General features: G+C 43.4%; 2 protein-coding genes across 2 annotated transcripts; one reads left to right on the forward strand and one right to left on the reverse strand.

Annotated features, from left to right (window-relative positions):
- Window positions 1–668: 668 nt before the first annotated feature.
- LOC115127280 (gastrula zinc finger protein XlCGF17.1-like) lies at window positions 669–5,555 on the forward strand. Its single transcript, XM_029656906.2, has 2 exons — window positions 669–2,726; window positions 4,383–5,555. Exons 1-2 carry the CDS (start codon window positions 2,453–2,455, stop codon window positions 4,964–4,966), a joined length of 858 nt encoding a protein of 285 aa, XP_029512766.1. The 5' UTR covers window positions 669–2,452; the 3' UTR covers window positions 4,967–5,555.
- Window positions 5,556–9,063: 3,508 nt separating this feature from the next.
- LOC115127281 (zinc finger protein 239-like) lies at window positions 9,064–16,471 on the reverse strand. The gene is made up of 2 exons (XM_029656908.2): window positions 15,624–16,471; window positions 9,064–12,863 (listed from the first exon to the last, which is right to left on the reverse strand). The coding sequence occupies exons 1-2, from the start codon at window positions 16,063–16,065 to the stop codon at window positions 12,142–12,144; spliced, it is 1,164 nt and encodes a 387-aa protein (XP_029512768.2). The 5' UTR covers window positions 16,066–16,471; the 3' UTR covers window positions 9,064–12,141.
- Window positions 16,472–16,567: the final 96 nt, after the last annotated feature.

Consider the following 16,567-nt stretch of genomic DNA (forward strand, 5'->3'; position numbering starts at 1 on the left):
CTCTCAATGGTGCACCTGTTTTTCTGTGTGTTTTTTGTCTCAGCCTCCAGTATTTATGCTGCAGTAGTTTATGTGTCGGGGGGCTAGGGTCAGTTTGTTATATCTGGAGTACTTCTCCTGTCCTATCCGGTGTCCTGTGTGAATTTAAGTATGCTCTCTCTAATTCTCTCTTTCTTTCTTTATCTCTCTCGGAGGACCTGAGCCCTAGGACTGTGCCCCAGGACTACCTGACATGATGACTCCTTGCTGTCCCCAGTCCACCTGGCCGTGCTGCTACTCCAGTTTCAACTGTTCTGCCTGTGATTATTATTATTTGACCATGCTGGTCATTTATGAACATTTGAACATCTTGGCCATGTTCTGATATAATCTCCACCCGGCACAGCCAGAAGAGGACTGGCCACCCCACATAGCCTGGTTCCTCTCTAGGTTTCTTCCTAGGTTTTGGCCTTTCTAGGGAGTTTTTCCTAGCCACCGTGCTTCTACACCTGCATTGCTTGCTGTTTGGGGTTTTAGGCTGGTACAGCACTTTGAGATATCAGCTGATGTACGAAGGGCTATATAAATATATTTGATTTGATTTGATTGTACATTTTTTACCCCTTTTTCTCCCCAATTCCGTGGTATCCAGTTAGTTAGTCTTGTCCCATCGCTGCAACTCCCGTACCGTCTCAGTAGAGGGGAAGGTCGAGAGCCATGCGTCCTCCGAAACACGGCCCTGCCAAGCCACACTGCTTCTTGACACACTGCTCGCTGAACCCGGAAGCCAGCAGCACCAATGTGTCGGAGGAAACACATTACAACTGGCGCCCACAGGAGTCGCTAGATCGCGATGGGACAAGGACATCCCGGCTGGCCAAACTCTCCCCTAACCCAGACGACGCTGGGCCAATTGTGCACCGACTCATGGGTCTCTCGGGGATCAAACCCAGGCTGTGTGCCCTCTTCACGACTTTGATTGAACCCAGAGGTGCTGTTGTGCCCTCTTCACGACTGTGTTGGTGTGTCCACCATCAGCTCCTTTGTCTTGCTGACGTTGAGGGAGAGATTGTTGTGCTGGCACCAATAGGCTGTCTCATCGTAATGGGTGATCAGGCCTACCACCGTCATATCGTCGGCAAACTTAATGATGGTGTTGGAGTTGTACACAGCCACGCAGGCGTGGGATAACAGGGAGTAGAGGAGAGGACTAAGCACGCACCCCTGAGGGGCCCCTGTGTTGAGGGTCAGCATGGTGGATGTATTGTTGCCTACCCTCACCACCTGGGGCCGGTCCATCAGGAAGTCCAGGATCCAGTTGCAGAGGGAAGTGTTCAATCCCAGGGTCCTTAGCTTAACATATTTTTACTGTAGATATATGGTACTTTTCTGCATATGCTTCTTTTTTTCAATGCCAAACCTACTACTAGTGTGACCAAGGAGCTCTATTGTTATGTCATCTGACCTTTGTGATCAGCTGACAGTCACTCCTGTTTGCCCTCTATTTGAGCTGTAGTCTAGAAACTTGCTTACAATGGGATTTGTGGCATTTTGCAGAGAATAAAAGCCATATGCTAAAAAAATATGTTTAAATTTGGAGCATTAGCTTATTATAAAGGTGTGTGGGGGGGGTATTTTATTTCCCTTTGAGTCTCCAAAAGTTGGCCCTGCTCCCAAAGTACCATTATCATGTCTCCTGTCCTATGAAGAAATAGTGTGCTGGACCCACGGGTACACAAACATCCTTGACAAGTATAAAGCCATCACTCACCCCCACATTTTCGAATCTATAAGTTCACTTCTCTCTGTTCCAGGGAGCAACCAAAACAGAGAATTGTGAGGCGCTGGACAGAGGAGGCATACTCAATGCATCAGGATTGCTTGGCGACAACTGATTGGAATATGTTCAAAGACTCATCCACCCAAGACTCATCCATCAACATTGAGGAATATACATTATATATATTCTACAAACCTGCAGCACCCACAATATTTTTTGCTTTATAAAGACAATACGAAATATGGCCAATTAGTTGACCTTGGAAAATGGTTTAAAACCCATATTTAATGCAAATGTTACAAATATAAATAATTGTTTAAGGTTTAGACAATTACTTGTCATATATAAAGAATAAATACAGGTCATTGACACCTTTCCACTATTACGTATGGGACTTTTATTTAGAAAATCTTCCAAAATTCCGTGACCCGGAAGTACTTTTTTTGTGTTGCTAACGGGACGCTGATCTAGTTATCAACCATGGTAGCTTGCTAGCCAATATAGCTAAAACGTTAAAGCTCATTAGACACTTTCAGTGTGTATTAGCCACTGTTTTAAATACATGTATGTTGTATAGCTAGCTAATTGTCGCATTTAATTTAACGTTGCTAGTAGTCAGCTAGCTGGCTGGTTAAATTAGCAGTAGCACTTGCCTTGTCATTCATGCTAACTAGCTAGCTAGCATCCCCGACCATGAGCTCACTAAGCTACTCTCCCCCTGCCGAAGAAGAGGAGGTCTGCTGGACGGTGAAAGAGGAGAAGGAAGAAGAGGCTGTCACCGTCAAAAAAGAAGTAGCGGGTGAGGCTGTAACAGTGAAAGAAGAGGAAGAAGCTTTCCGAGTGAAACAGGAAGAAGCGAAAGAGCAGGACGCAGATGTTGGAGTGGAGGGGGAGATCACTGTGACATTGGACGAGGAAGACGTTTTTGGAGTGGACGAAGAGAAGACTGGAAATCTGATCAACACCAGTAAGTAGCATCTTAAAAACAGGGCCACAAACTCTGCAGTTGTTGAACTAATGTCTGTTTTTTAAAAAAGAGCACTCTTCACTTGAATATGTTGTTCTGTACTTTAGTAATTGTTAAAGCTATAAAGAGTGGTGGTCAACCAACAAAACGTTAATGGATTAAATGCTTTACATTATATTTTTCCAAATCTCTTTCTGTAGTGCTTTGCTCAGTCTCTACTCTTATACTCGACAACCCATGAGCAAATTATATATATATTTTTAAAACATGTTTTGAAGCGCTACAATCATTTGTGTTTTTATAATCTCAATGGTGTCATTAGGTCCTTCATATTTTAGCTATACGGTTTAGACAGACTGATCCGATTTAAAATATCTACGATACCACATCATATAACCAGTTATTACAACCAACTCGTGTCTGATTTGCAAATGATGAAGAAAACCGAATCGAGACGAGGATCATTTTTGATCTGGATTAAATGTTGTAAAAGGAACTGGGCCACCAGTTATTTAATTGAAGCAAACAAGGCACGACGGCTGTTCTTAGGCGTGTTGCGAAGCGGAGTGCCGGGGAAACAGCCCTAAACACCATGTTATTCATTTACAGGTTAGAGTAAAATGGTTATTATTATTATGATCTTGCATGTCTATGTTTCTTCTTCCAGTAAATTACCTGGCTGGGCTGTGAGACAGTGGAGATACAGTTGATAAATTACCTGGCTGGGCTGTGAGACAGTGGAGATACAGTTGATAAATTACCTGGCTGGGCTGTGGGACAGTGGAGATACAGTTGATAAATTACCTGGCTCGGCTGTGGGACAGTGGAGATACAGTTGATGAATTACCTGGCTGGGCTGTGGGACAGTGGAGATACAGTTGATGAATTACCTGGCTGGGCTGTGGGACAGTGGAGATACAGTTGATAAATTACCTGGCTGGGCTGTGGGACAGTGGAGATACAGTTGATAAAATACCTGGCTGAGCTGTGAGACAGTGGAGATACAGTTGATGAATTACCTGGCTGGGCTGTGGGACAGTGGAGATACAGTTGATAAATTACCTGGCTGGGCTGTGGGACAGTGGAGATACAGTTGATAAATTACCTGGCTGGGCTGTGAGACAGTGGAGATACAGTTGATAAATGACCTGGCTGGGCTGTGGGACAGTGGAGATACAGTTGATAAATTACCTGGCTGGGCTGTGAGACAGTGGAGATACAGTTGATAAATTACCTGGCTCGGCTGTGGGACAGTGGAGATACAGTTGATAAATTACCTGGCTGGGCTGTGGGACAGTGGAGATACAGTTGATGAGTTACCTGGCTGGGCTGTGAGACAGTGGAGATATAGTTGATGAATTACCTGGCTGGGCTGTGGGACAGTGGAGATGCAATTGATAAATTACCTGGCTGGGCTGTGGGACAGTTGATAAATTACCTGGCTGAGCTGTGGGACAGTGGATGTACATGGATAATTCAAATGGAACTGTTATTTATTATCGTAAATAACTAGCACCTGTCAACCAATCAGCTTCCAGGATCCAAAATAATGATTTTATATTGAAGGATCTAGTCTGGATTAAACCTCATAGGAAGACGGTTTAATCATGTGGAGATTTTTATTTAGTTTAACCAAATACTCTTTTTCTTTGACAGGGGCGATATCAGACTGTCACTCTGAGAGAGGAAAGAGTCCTTCAGGGGAACCCGATCCAGAGACGTCCAAACCAGTGAGGAGACATCACTGCTCCCAGTGTGGAAAGATATTTTCCAGGTTAAAGCACCTGAAAGAACATAAGAGAACGCACACAGGGGAGAAGCCTTATCATTGCTCCCAGTGTGGAATGGGTTTTGGACACTTGGGGTATCTAAAAGTGCATGAAAGAACACACTCTGTAGAGAGGCCTTTTCAATGCTCTCAGTGTGGCCAAAGATTTATCCAGGCATCGCATCTGAAAGAGCATGAGAGAACACACACGGGAGATAAGCCTTTCCAATGTTCTCAGTGTAAAAAGAGTTATACCAAATTAGGGAACCTGAAAATGCATGCGAGAATACACACCGGAGAGAAGCCTTTCCACTGCTCCCTGTGTGAAAAGAGTTTTACCTATTTAGGGATACTGAAAAAGCATGAAATGACGCACACACGAGAGAAACCTTTCCAATGCTCCCAATGTGGGAAGAGTTTGACAGAACACACACAGGAGGGGAGAAGACCTAACGTTGTTAAGACCAGTTAAGGCCCCGGAATAACCACCTCCAAAATGATTAACCCCCTTGATAAAGATGTGTTTAAGATCAACAATACAAGTACTGAGCTGAAATTGTATGCTGAAATTGTGTTTTATACAAATACAATTGCTCAGAAAAAAATATTTTGTTTAACAAGTGAAAAAAACTTTAACTTTCATTTATTGGCACCCGTAAAGATTCTTGTTAAATAAATAAAATAAAATCTACGTTAACATTGTGGTGGGAAATGTCTCTCTCTGTGTATCAGATTGTATGTTTAGAATAATGCTGCTCTGTAATTACATGTCTTGGTTCGGTTCATGCGAGTGACTGACTGATTGTAGATGGGAGTAACCCATAAGAAATGTACTAATACGGCCCAGAACATTGTTCTGTGGGACAAAATGAGTATCTCAGCCTCGTGAGGTATCAGTCAGTCACATGCAGGAACCAACGTTAATAATGTAAATCATGCTCATATAACTTGTTTGTGTAGCAGTATATAAGGACTGAAAGGGGAACGCCCTTTTCATCAAGCTTGGATTGAGTTTGTGAACCTCTCCGGGCCGTGATAATAAAGATTCGTTTCACATTTTACTTCAGGCGTCCCTGGTGTTGAATTTCCACCACAACATTAAAACTTTTTTTGTTTGTTCATGTCTTCCTGTGTCACTGGGGTATAAAAGTTATGTAACGCATGTAAAAGTGTATCTGCCATCACATTGACATGTGAGTCATTTAGCAGACTCTCTTATCCAGAGCCACTTACAGCAGTGAGTCATTTAGCAGACTCTCTTATCCAGAGCCACTTACAGCAGTGAGTCATTTAGCAGACTCTCTTATCCAGAGCCACTACAGTAGTGAGTCATTTAGCAGACTCTCATATCCAGAGTCACTACGATAGTGAGTCATTTAGCAGACTCTCTTATCCAGAGCCACTTACAGTAGTGAGTCATTTAGCAGACTCTCTTATCCAGAGCCACTTACAGTAGTGAGTCATTTAGCAGACTCTCTATCCAGAGCCACTTACAGTAGTGAGTCATTTAGCAGACTCTCTTATCCAGAGCCACTTACAGTAGTGAGTCATTTAGCAGACTCTCTTATCCAGAGCCACTTACAGTAGTGAGTCATTTAGCAGACTCTCTTATCCAGAGCCACTTACAGTAGTGAGTCATTTAGCAGACTCTCTTATCCAGAGCCACTTACAGTAGTGAGTGCATGGGGAAGGGCAAATAACTCACAAACGAAAAGAGACACAGTTGTTGATCTTCATAAATCAGGTAATGTGCAAAAAAACAATAGCTAAAACATTTATTATAATTTAAAGAAAAAGGCTTAGTGCCATTATTCTTGCAAGGGGAGGTGCCCATAATATTGATGATGATGGTTGTCATTAGCATAATCGCTAACAGCTACACATAGTGGTAGACAAACGCACTCACTCATGATGGTTGTTATTAGCATAATCGCTAACACTTTAGAGACTGGAAGGGTAAAGGGGCATGTGCTCTACACAGGTAGAGACATATCTGTCCATGTTACCTTTTGCAAAGTGGCCACTGCTTCATGTGGCAACAGCAACACTCATATAGTCCATATAGTTTAATATCATTACAGTGTTAGGAGAGCAGGCCACTGTCCATATAGTTTAATATCATTACAGTGTTAGGAGAGCAGGCCACTGTCCATATAGTTTAATATCATTGCAGTGTTAGGAGAGCAGGCCACTGTCCATATAGTTTAATATCATTACAGTGTTAGGAGAGCAGGCCACTGTCCATATAGTTTAATATCATTACAGTGTTAGACTCTCTGAGAGCCAGGCCACTATCATTACAGTGTTAGGAGAGCAGGCCACTGTCCATATAGTTTAATATCATTACAGTGTTAGGAGAGCAGGCCACTGTCCATATAGTTTAATATCATTACAGTGTTAGGAGAGCAGGGCACTGTCCATATAGTTTAATATCATTACAGTGTTAGGAGAGCAGGCCACTGTCCATATAGTTTAATATCATTGCAGTGTTAGGAGAGCAGGCCACTGTCCATATAGTTTAATGTCATTGTGGTGTTAGGAGAGCAGGCCACTGTCCATATAGTTTAATATCATTGTAGTGTTAGGAGAGCAGGCCACTGTCCATATAGTTTAATATCATTGCAGTGTTAGGAGAGCAGGCCACTGTCCATATAGTTTAATATCATTGTAGTGTTAGGAGAGCAGGCCACTGTCCATATAGTTTAATATCATTGCAGTGTTAGGAGAGCAGGCCACTGTCCATATAGTTTAATATCATTGCAGTGTTAGGAGAGCAGGCCACTGTCCACATAAACTCAGCAAAAATAAATAAAGTAGGAGAGCAGGCCACTGTCCTCACTGTTGAACTGTCCATATAGTTTAATATCATTGCAGCAAACTGTAATAGTTTAAATCATTTGTTATGAACATAAGTTTAATTCAACTGTCCACATAAACTCAACTGAGACATAAACTGATTCAACAACTGAGACATAAACTGAACAAGTTCCACAGACATGTGACTAATAGAAATGGAATAATGTGTCCCTGACCAAAGGTCCCAGATGTGCTCAATGGGATTGAGATCCGGGCTCTTCACTGACCATGGCAGAACACTGACATTCCTGTCTTGCAGGAACACAGAACGAGCAGTATGGCTGGTGGCATTGTCATGCCAGGATGAGCCTGCAGGAAGGGTACCACATGAGGGAGGAGAATGTCTTCCCTGTAACGCACAGCATTGAGATTGCCTGCAATGACAACAAGCTCAGTCCGATGATGCTGTGACACACCGCCCCCAGACCATGACGGACCCTCCACCTCCAAATTGATCCCGCCCCAGAGTACAGGCCTCGGTGTAACTCTCATTCCTTCGACGATAAACACAAATCCGACCATCATCCCTGGTGAGACAAATCCGACCATCATCCCTGGTGAGACAAAACTGCTCCTCGTCAGTGAAGAGCACTTTTTGCCAGTCCTGTCTGGTCCAGCGACGGTGGGTTTGTGCCCAGAGGCGACGTTGTTGCCAGTCCTGTCTGGTCCAGCGACGGTGGGTTTGTGCCCAGAGGCGACGTTGTTGCCAGTCCTGTCTGGTCCAGCGACGGTGGGTTTGTGCCCAGAGGCGACGTTGTTGCCAGTCCTGTCTGGTCCAGCGACGGTGGGTTTGTGCCCAGAGGCGACGTTGTTGCCAGTCCTGTCTGGTCCAGCGACGGTGGGTTTGTGCCCAGAGGCGACGTTGTTGCCAGTCCTGTCTGGTCCAGCGACGGTGGGTTTGTGCCCAGAGGCGACGTTGTTGCCAGTCCTGTCTGGTCCAGCGACGGTGGGTTTGTGCCCAGAGGCGACGTTGTTGCCAGCGATGTCTGGTGAGGACCTGCCTTACAACAGGCCTACAAGACCTCAGTCCAGCCTCTCTCAGCCTATTGCGGACAGTCTGAGCACTGATGGAGGGATTGTAAATTCCTGATGTAACTCGGGAAGTTGTTGTTGCCATCCTGCATCTGTCCCGTAGGTGTGATGTTCGGATGTGCCGATCCTGTGCAGGTGTTGTTATACATGGTCTGCCACTGCGAGGACGATCAGCCGACCATCCTGTCTCCCTGTAGCGCTGTCTTAGGCATCTCACAGTACAGACATGGCATTTTATTGCCCTGGCCACATCTGCAGTCCTCATGTGTCCTTGCAGCATGCCTAAGGCACATTCAAGCAGATGAGCAGGGACCATGGGCATCTTTATTTTGGTGTTTTTCAGTCAGTTGAAAGGCCTCTTTAGTGCCCTAAGTTTTCATAACTGTGACCTTAATTGCCTACCGCCTGTAAGCTGTTAGTGTCTTACTGACCGTTCATTAATTGTTTATGGTTCATTGAACAAGCATGGGAAACAGTGTTAAAACCCTTTACAATGAAGATCTGTAAAGTTATTTGATTTTTATAAATTATCTTTGAAAGACAGGGTCCTGAAAAGGGGAGTTTCTTTTTTTTGCTGAGTTTAGATGTATATAATGAACAGACTAGGTCTATACTCTTCCTACATGGTGTAACAATACATTATACAGTTTACAGTACCAGTCAAAAGTTTGGACACACCTACTCATTCCAAGGTTTTTATTTATTTTTACTATTTTCTACATTTTAGAATAATAGTGAAGACATCAAAACTATGATATTACACATATGGAATCATGTAGTAACCAAAAAAGTGCTAAACAAATCAAAATATATTTTATATATTCTTCTTCAAAGTTGCCACCCTTCACCTTGATGACAGCTTACAAGGAGCAAATGTGTAAAAACCCTCAGCCTGGACTGTCCCCTCTTGCGCCAAGGAATTGCTAGCTTTGCAGTGGCGCTGACTGGTAAAACGATTCAGGAGGTCACGTGTGCTATCGAGACAGAGAAGTCCTGGGTTTGATCCTCGGTGTGAACTAGGCCGAAGTGGCAAGCAGTGACCATTACATTTCACTTCACACGTCCACAAATTTACTGAATGAAAGAAAAACGACTAAATTCAACTATTATAATCAAGAAATGCAAATTATATGAATCTATTGAATACTTTACGTTAAATATCCTATAACGAGCAATATCTGAGGGTTTGTACATGTATCAGATCAGGTAATAATATCTGAGGGTTTGTACATGTATCAGATCAGGTAATAATATCTGAGGGTTTGTACATGTATCAGATCAGGTAATAATTAAATACATTCTGATTTGAGCTAAAATAAAATAAAAATAGGCAAAATTTTTTGACAAGCTAATATACACAGAGTATACAAAACATTAAGAACACCTGTCTTTCCATGACACAGACTGACCAGGTGAATCCAGGTGAAAGCTTTGATCCCTTATTGAGCTCACCAATATATTATACACAGGCAGTTAGGAAAGCTAAAGCTTTTTCAAACAGAAATGTGCATCGAATAGCCCCCGCGATATGCAACTTTTCAGGGAGTTTAGGAACCAATATACACAGGCAGTTAGGAAGGAAAGCTAAGGCTAGCTTTTTCAAACAGAAATGTGCATCCTGTAGTACAAACTCAAAAAAAGTTCTGGGACACTGTAAAGTCCATGGAGAATAAGAGCACCTCCTCCCAGCTGCCCACTGCACTGAGGCTAGGAAACACTGTCACCACCGATAAATCCACAATAATCGAGAATTTCAATAAGCATTTTTCTACAGCTGGAGATGCTTTCCACCTGGCTACCAATACCCCGGTCAACAGCCCTGCACTCCCCACAGCAACTCACCCAAACCTTCCTCACTTCACCTTCACCCAAAATCCAGATAGCCGATGTTCTGAAAGAGCTGCAAAATCTGGAAACCTACAAATCAGCCGGGCTAGACAATCTGGACCCTCTCTTTCTAAAATTATCTGCCGAAATTGTTGTAACCCCTATTACTAGCCTATTCAACCTCTCTTTCGTATCGTCTGAGATTCCCAAAGATTGGAAAGCTGCCGCAGTCATCCCCCTCTTCAAAGGGGGAGACACTCTAGACCCAAACTGCTACGGACCTATATCTATTCTACCCTGCCATTCTAAGGTCGTCGAAAGCCAAGTTAACAAATAGATTACCGACCACTTCGAATCTCACCATACCTTCTCCGCTACGCAATCTGGTTTCAGAGCTGGTCATGGGTGCACCTCAGCCACGCTCAAGGTCCTAAATGATATCAGAACCGCCATCGATAAGAGACATTACTGTGCAGCCCTATTCATCGACCTGGCTAAGGCTTCGACTCTGTCAATCACAACATTCTTATTGGCAGACTCAACAGCCTTGGTTTCTCAAATGATTGCCAACCGTTTTGTCACCCCATATACTACCCGTTGGCTGGCCCTCGCTTCATACTCGTCGCCAAACCCACTGGCTCCAGGTCATCTACAAGTCTCTGCTAGGTAAAGACCCGCCTTATCTCAGCTCACTGGTCACCATAGCAGCACCCACCCGTAGCAAGCGCTCCAGCAGGTATATCTCACTGGTCACCCCCAAAGCCAATTCTTCCTTTGGCCACCTCTCCTTCGAGTTCTCTGTTGCCAATGACTGGAATGAACTGCAAAAATCTCTGAAGATGGAGACTCTTACCTCCCTCACTAGCTTTAAGCACCAGCTGTCAGACAAGCTCACAGACCACTGCACCTGTAGGTAGCTCATCTGTAAATAGCCTATCCAACTACCTCATCCCCATAATGTATTTATTTATTTATCTTGCTCCTTTGCACCCCCAGTATCTCAACTTGCACATTCATCTTCTGCACATTCCAGTGTTTAATTGCTATATTGTAATTACTTCACCACCATGGCCTATTTATTGCCTTACCTCTCTTATCCTACCTCATTTGCACATGCTGTATATAGATATTTCTACTGTGTTATTAAATGTATGTTTTGTTTATTCCATGTGTAACTCTGTGTTGTTGTTTGTGTCGAACTGCTTTGCTTTATCTTGGCCAGGTCGCAGTTGTAAATGAGATCTTGTTCTCAACTGGCCTACCTGGTTAAATAAAGGTGGGGGAAAAAATGTTTTCTATGTGTAGTGTGTTCTATGTGTTGTGTGTTCTATGTGTAGTGTGTTCTATGTGTAGTGTGTTCTATGTGTTGTGTGTTCTATGTGTAGTGTGTTCTATGTGTTGTGTGTTCTGTGTGTTCTGTGTGTTCTATGTGTTCTATGTGTTCTGTTACCTGGTTAAATAAAGGTGAAATAAAAAAAATAAAAAAATGTGTTAAATCCACTTCAATCAGTTTATATGATATGGAGGAGACAGGTTAACGAAAACATTTTAAACCTGGATTGTGTGTATGCGCCATTCAGAGGGTGAATGGGCAAGACAAAAGATTGAATTGCCTTTGAACTGGGTATAGTAGTAGGTGCCAGGCTGGGTTTTTCAAGCTCAACAGTATCCCACGTGTATCAAGAATGGTTCACAACCCAAAGGACATCCAGCCAACTTGACACAACTATGGGAAGCATTGGAGTCAACATAGGCCAGCATCCCTGTAGAAGGCTTTCAACACCGTGTAGTCCATGCCCCGATGAATGGAGGCTGTTCTGAGGGCAAAATGGGGGGGGGGTGGAACTCAATATTGGGAAGGTGATACCAATGTTTGGTGTACTTAGTGTACAATATGATTTCATGTGGCTTGAAGAAAAAACACATTCTAAGTCAAAAACTCAAGTCGGAACACAGCCTCTCTATTCTCTCATGTGATTTCAGGTCCTCTGACTGGGAAAATGTCTTTCCGCAATGAGAGCAGTGGTATGTCTTCTCCTCCTCCTCCTTCCCCTCCTGTGTATTTGTATGTTTATCACGATGTATTCTCACATGCAATTTCAGGTTCTTTGAACCAGTAAATCTCTTTCCACACTGGGAGCACTGGAAGGGCTTTTCTCCCGTGTGTATTCTCTCATGTGATTTCAGGTTCCCTAACTGGTTATAAGTCATTCCACATTGGGAGCATTGGTAAGGCTTCTCTCCGGAGTGTATTCTCTTGTGTGTTTTCAGGTACCCTAACGTAGTAAATCTCTTTCCACACTGAGAGCATTGGCAGGTCTTCCTCCCGGCTGTATGTATTTCTTCATGCTTATTCAGGTACCGTAACCAGGTAAAACTCTTTCCACACTGGGAACATTTAAACGGCCTTTCTGCAGTGTGTGTCCTCTCATGCTGTTTCAGGTTCCCTAACATGGTAAATCTCTTTCCACACTGGGAGCATGGGTAGGGCTTCTCCCCTGTGTGCGTTCTCTTATGGTGTCTAAGGTGCCCTAACCAGGTAAAACTCTTTCCACAGTGGGAGCAGTGATGTTTTCTTGCTGGTTTGGGCGTCTCTGGGTCTGGTTCCACTGAAGGACTCTTCCCGCTGTCAGAATGAGAATCTGGTCTCTCTCCTGCCAAAGACAAACAAGAGTATTTAGCTAAATACTAAACAGAGACCTGAATGAAACCTTCACATGGTAAAACAGTCTTCCTATGAGGTTAAATCCAGACTAGATCCCTCAATCAAATACAGAGTGTGTAGTTAAACAGAGACCTGAACGAAACCTCCACATGGTAAAACAGTCTTCCGATGACGTTTAATCCAGACTGGTAATAACCTGAGGCCAGTTTTCATTTATTTATTTTTTACTTGGTGACCAATATAATACAAATAATAATACCACTCTAGAACCTTTCTTTCATAGAGGCAGGTTTTTAGCTGATTGACCTTCTGTTCTAGAACCTTTCTTTCATAGAGGCAGGTTTTTAGCTGATTGACCTTCTGTTCTAGAACCTTTCTTTCATAGAGGCAGGTTTTTAGCTGATTGACCTTCTGTTCTAGAACCTTTCTTTCATAGAGGCAGGTTTTTAGCTGATTGACCTTCTGTTCTAGAACCTTTCTTTCATAGAGGCAGGTTTTTAGCTGATTGACCTTCTGTTCTAGAACCTTTCTTTCATAGAGGCAGGTTTTTAGCTGATTGACCTTCTGTTCTAGAACCTTTCTTTCATAGAGGCAGGTTTTTAGCTGATTGACCTTCTGTTCTAGAACCTTTCTTTCATAGAGGCAGGTTTTTAGCTGATTGACCTTCTGTTCTAGAACCTTTCTTTCATAGAGGCAGGTTTTTAGCTGATTGACCTTCTGTTCTAGAACCTTGCTTTCATAGAGGCAGGTTTTTAGCTGATTGGCCTTCTGTTCTAGAACCTTTCTTTCATAGAGGCAGGTTTTTAGCTGATTGACCTTCTGTTCTAGAACCTTTCTTTCATAGAGGCAGGTTTTTAGCTGATTGACCTTCTGTTCTAGAACCTTTCTTTCATAGAGGCAGGTTTTTAGCTGATTGATCTTCTGTTCTAGAACCTTTCTTTCAAAGAGGCAGGTTTTTAGCTGATTGACCTTCTGTTCTAGAACCTTTCTTTCATAGAGGCAGGTTTTTAGCTGATTGACCTTCTGTTCTAGAACCTTTCTTTCAAAGAGGCAGGTTTTTAGCTGATTGACCTTCTGTTCTAGGACGACTACCCATGTTTTAGTACTTAGAAATGAAACTATTGTGAACCCGAAAACATTCATATATTGAAATTGTTACACGATTTGTCATTTAGAAGACTCTCTTATCAAAGATCAATTAGGGTTTAAGTACCTTGCTCAAGGGCACATTCACATATTTTTCACCTAGTTGGATCGGGGATTCGAACCAGCAACCTTTCGGTTACTAGCCCAACGCTCTTAACCTGAAGCAAATGATGGAGAAGACTCTGTCCAGGACTCTATATGTAATGTTCTCCTCCATCCACATCGACTGATGGACAAGACTCAGTCCAGGACTCTATATTTAATGTTCCACTCCATCCACAGCGACTGATGGACAAGACTCAGTCCAGGACTCTATATTTAATATTCCCCTCCATCCACAGCGACTGATGGACAAGACTCTGTCCAGGACTCTCCATGTATCAAACCCATTTTGTTGGTGCCCCCCACTCGTTGCATCTTTAACCATCTCTACAGTACCATCAAGACTCTGTCCAGGACTCTCCATGTATCAAACCCATTTTGTTGGTGCCCCCACTCGTTGCATCTTTAACCATCTCTACAGTACCATCAATACTCTGTCCAGGACTCTCCATGTATCAAACCCATTTGTTGGTGGCCCCCACTCGTTGCATCTTTAACAATCTCTACAGTACCATCAATACTTTAAACTATTTATTTGAAGTTTTTCTATACATGTTAATATTTGTATCTACTTTTTAAACTTACTTAAGTAAATACCTGCAGTCAATTTGCGCAATGTTACAAAGTTGCAAAGCCTACACCTGCATTGCTTGCTTTTTGGGGTTTTAGGCTGGGTTTCTGTACAGCACTTTGAGATATCAGCTGATGTACGAAGGGCTTTATAAAATACATTTGATTTGATTTAATAGATGAAACAAAAGGGTCGTTCCATATGAATGAAGTGAGAACCAGTTAAATAGACTAAACAGCAGGGTTGTTCAGTAGAATGCCTGCCCCTTTAGGGTCGTTCAGTAGAATGCCTGCCCCTTTAGGGTCGTTCAGTAGAATGCCTGCCCCTTTAGGGTCGTTCAGTAGAATGCCTGCCCCTCTAGGGTCGTTCAGTAGAATGCCTGCCCCTCTAGGGTCGTTCAGTAGAATGCCTGCCCCTTTAGGGTCGTTCAGTAGAATGCCTGCCCCTTTAGGGTCGTTCAGTAGAATGCCTGCCCCTCTAGGGTCGTTCAGTAGAATGCCTGCCCCTCTAGGGTCGTTCAGTAGAATGCCTGCCCCTCTAGGGTCGTTCAGTAGAATGCCTGCCCCTCTAGGGTCGTTCAGTAGAATGCCTGCCCCTCTAGGGTCGTTCAGTAGAATGCCTGCCCCTCTAGGGTCGTTCAGTAGAATGCCTGCCCCTCTAGGGTTGTTCAGTAGAATGCCTGCCCTCTAGGGTCGTTCCAGATGAATGAAGTGAGTACCAGTTAAATAGACTAAACAGCAGGGTTGTTCAGTAGAATGCCTGCCCCTCTAGGGTCGTTCAGTAGAATGCCTGCCCCTCTAGGGTCGTTCCAGATGAATGAAGTGAGTACCAGTTAAATAGACTAAACAGCAGGGTTGTTCAGTAGAATGCCCCTTTAAAACTACCCTTTGGTTCCATAACTGCAGAGTTTGTGCCCCTGTTTTTACTTACTGGTGTCAATCAGATGTTCAGTCTCCTCCTCCTCTCCCAAGACATCTTCCTCTTTTATTGAGATATCCTCCTCTTCCACTCTAAAAGGTTCTTCCTCTCCTTTCACTAGAACTTCTTCTTCTTTCAATGTAATAGCCTCCTCCTCTTCCTCCTTTATTATTTTGAAATCTTCTTCCTCCTCTTCTTCTTTCACTGTGACCTCCTCCTCCCCCTCCTTCTTCACTCTGAACACTGCATCCTCTTCTTCCTCTCCTTTCACTCTAATATCCTCCTCTTCTTCACCTTCCTCTCCTTTCACTCTAATATCATCCTCTTCTTCACCTTCCTCTCCTTTCACTCTAACATCCTCCTCTTCTTTTACGATGATGTTCAGCCCCAGAGCTTCTTTCTCCGTCCAGCAGACCTCTTCTTTAGAAGTGGTGGAGTAGCTTAGTGAACTCATGGTCGGGGACGTTAACTAGGTAGATAGAATTAACCTTAGGTTAGTTGCTAATGCTAACTTAGCAAGCCACCTACACAACAAAACAACGTAACAGCTTCCTCTTCCTTCTTCTCTTTCACGGGAGCTTCTTTCTCCGTCCAGCAGACCTCCTCTTTAGAAGGTGAGGGAGTAACTTAGTGAGCTCATGGTCGGGGATGTTAGCTAGCTAGATAGCATTAGCTGTTTAGCATTAGCTAAAATAGCTAGCTAACTATGTGGAATAAAACAGGTTAACACGTAGACATGTGCGTGTGTTTAAAAAAACAAACAGTGTCTAATATACACAGAACGTGTCTCGAATTCGAATATGTTTAGCAAGTGGCCCAAGTTCACCCTTACCAGGCTTGTTGTGAACAAAAGAAGCGTATTGCCCGTCCACTGGTTTATACGTCACACAGCATCCCCCGACATAAAATACACACGTTGCCATCTGCTGACTGGAGTGGGTAATGCAGCTGAGGTA

Source organism: Oncorhynchus nerka, unplaced genomic scaffold (assembly GCF_034236695.1).
Source record: "Oncorhynchus nerka isolate Pitt River unplaced genomic scaffold, Oner_Uvic_2.0 unplaced_scaffold_887, whole genome shotgun sequence".
Classification (NCBI taxonomy): domain Eukaryota; kingdom Metazoa; phylum Chordata; class Actinopteri; order Salmoniformes; family Salmonidae; genus Oncorhynchus; species Oncorhynchus nerka.

Excerpts from the sequence above, each read along its gene's own strand:
- LOC115127280 (XM_029656906.2), top strand. The coding sequence starts at position 2,453 with ATGAGCTCACTAAGCTACTCTCCCCCTGCCGAAGAAGAGGAGGTCTGC. Across the intron at positions 2,727-4,382 it reads TGGAAATCTGATCAACACCA|GGGCGATATCAGACTGTCAC; the intron begins GTAAGTAGCATC and ends TTTCTTTGACAG.
- LOC115127281 (XM_029656908.2), bottom strand. The coding sequence starts at position 16,065 with ATGAGTTCACTAAGCTACTCCACCACTTCTAAAGAAGAGGTCTGCTGG. Across the intron at positions 12,864-15,623 it reads TGAACATCTGATTGACACCA|GAGAGAGACCAGATTCTCAT; the intron begins GTAAGTAAAAAC and ends TGTCTTTGGCAG.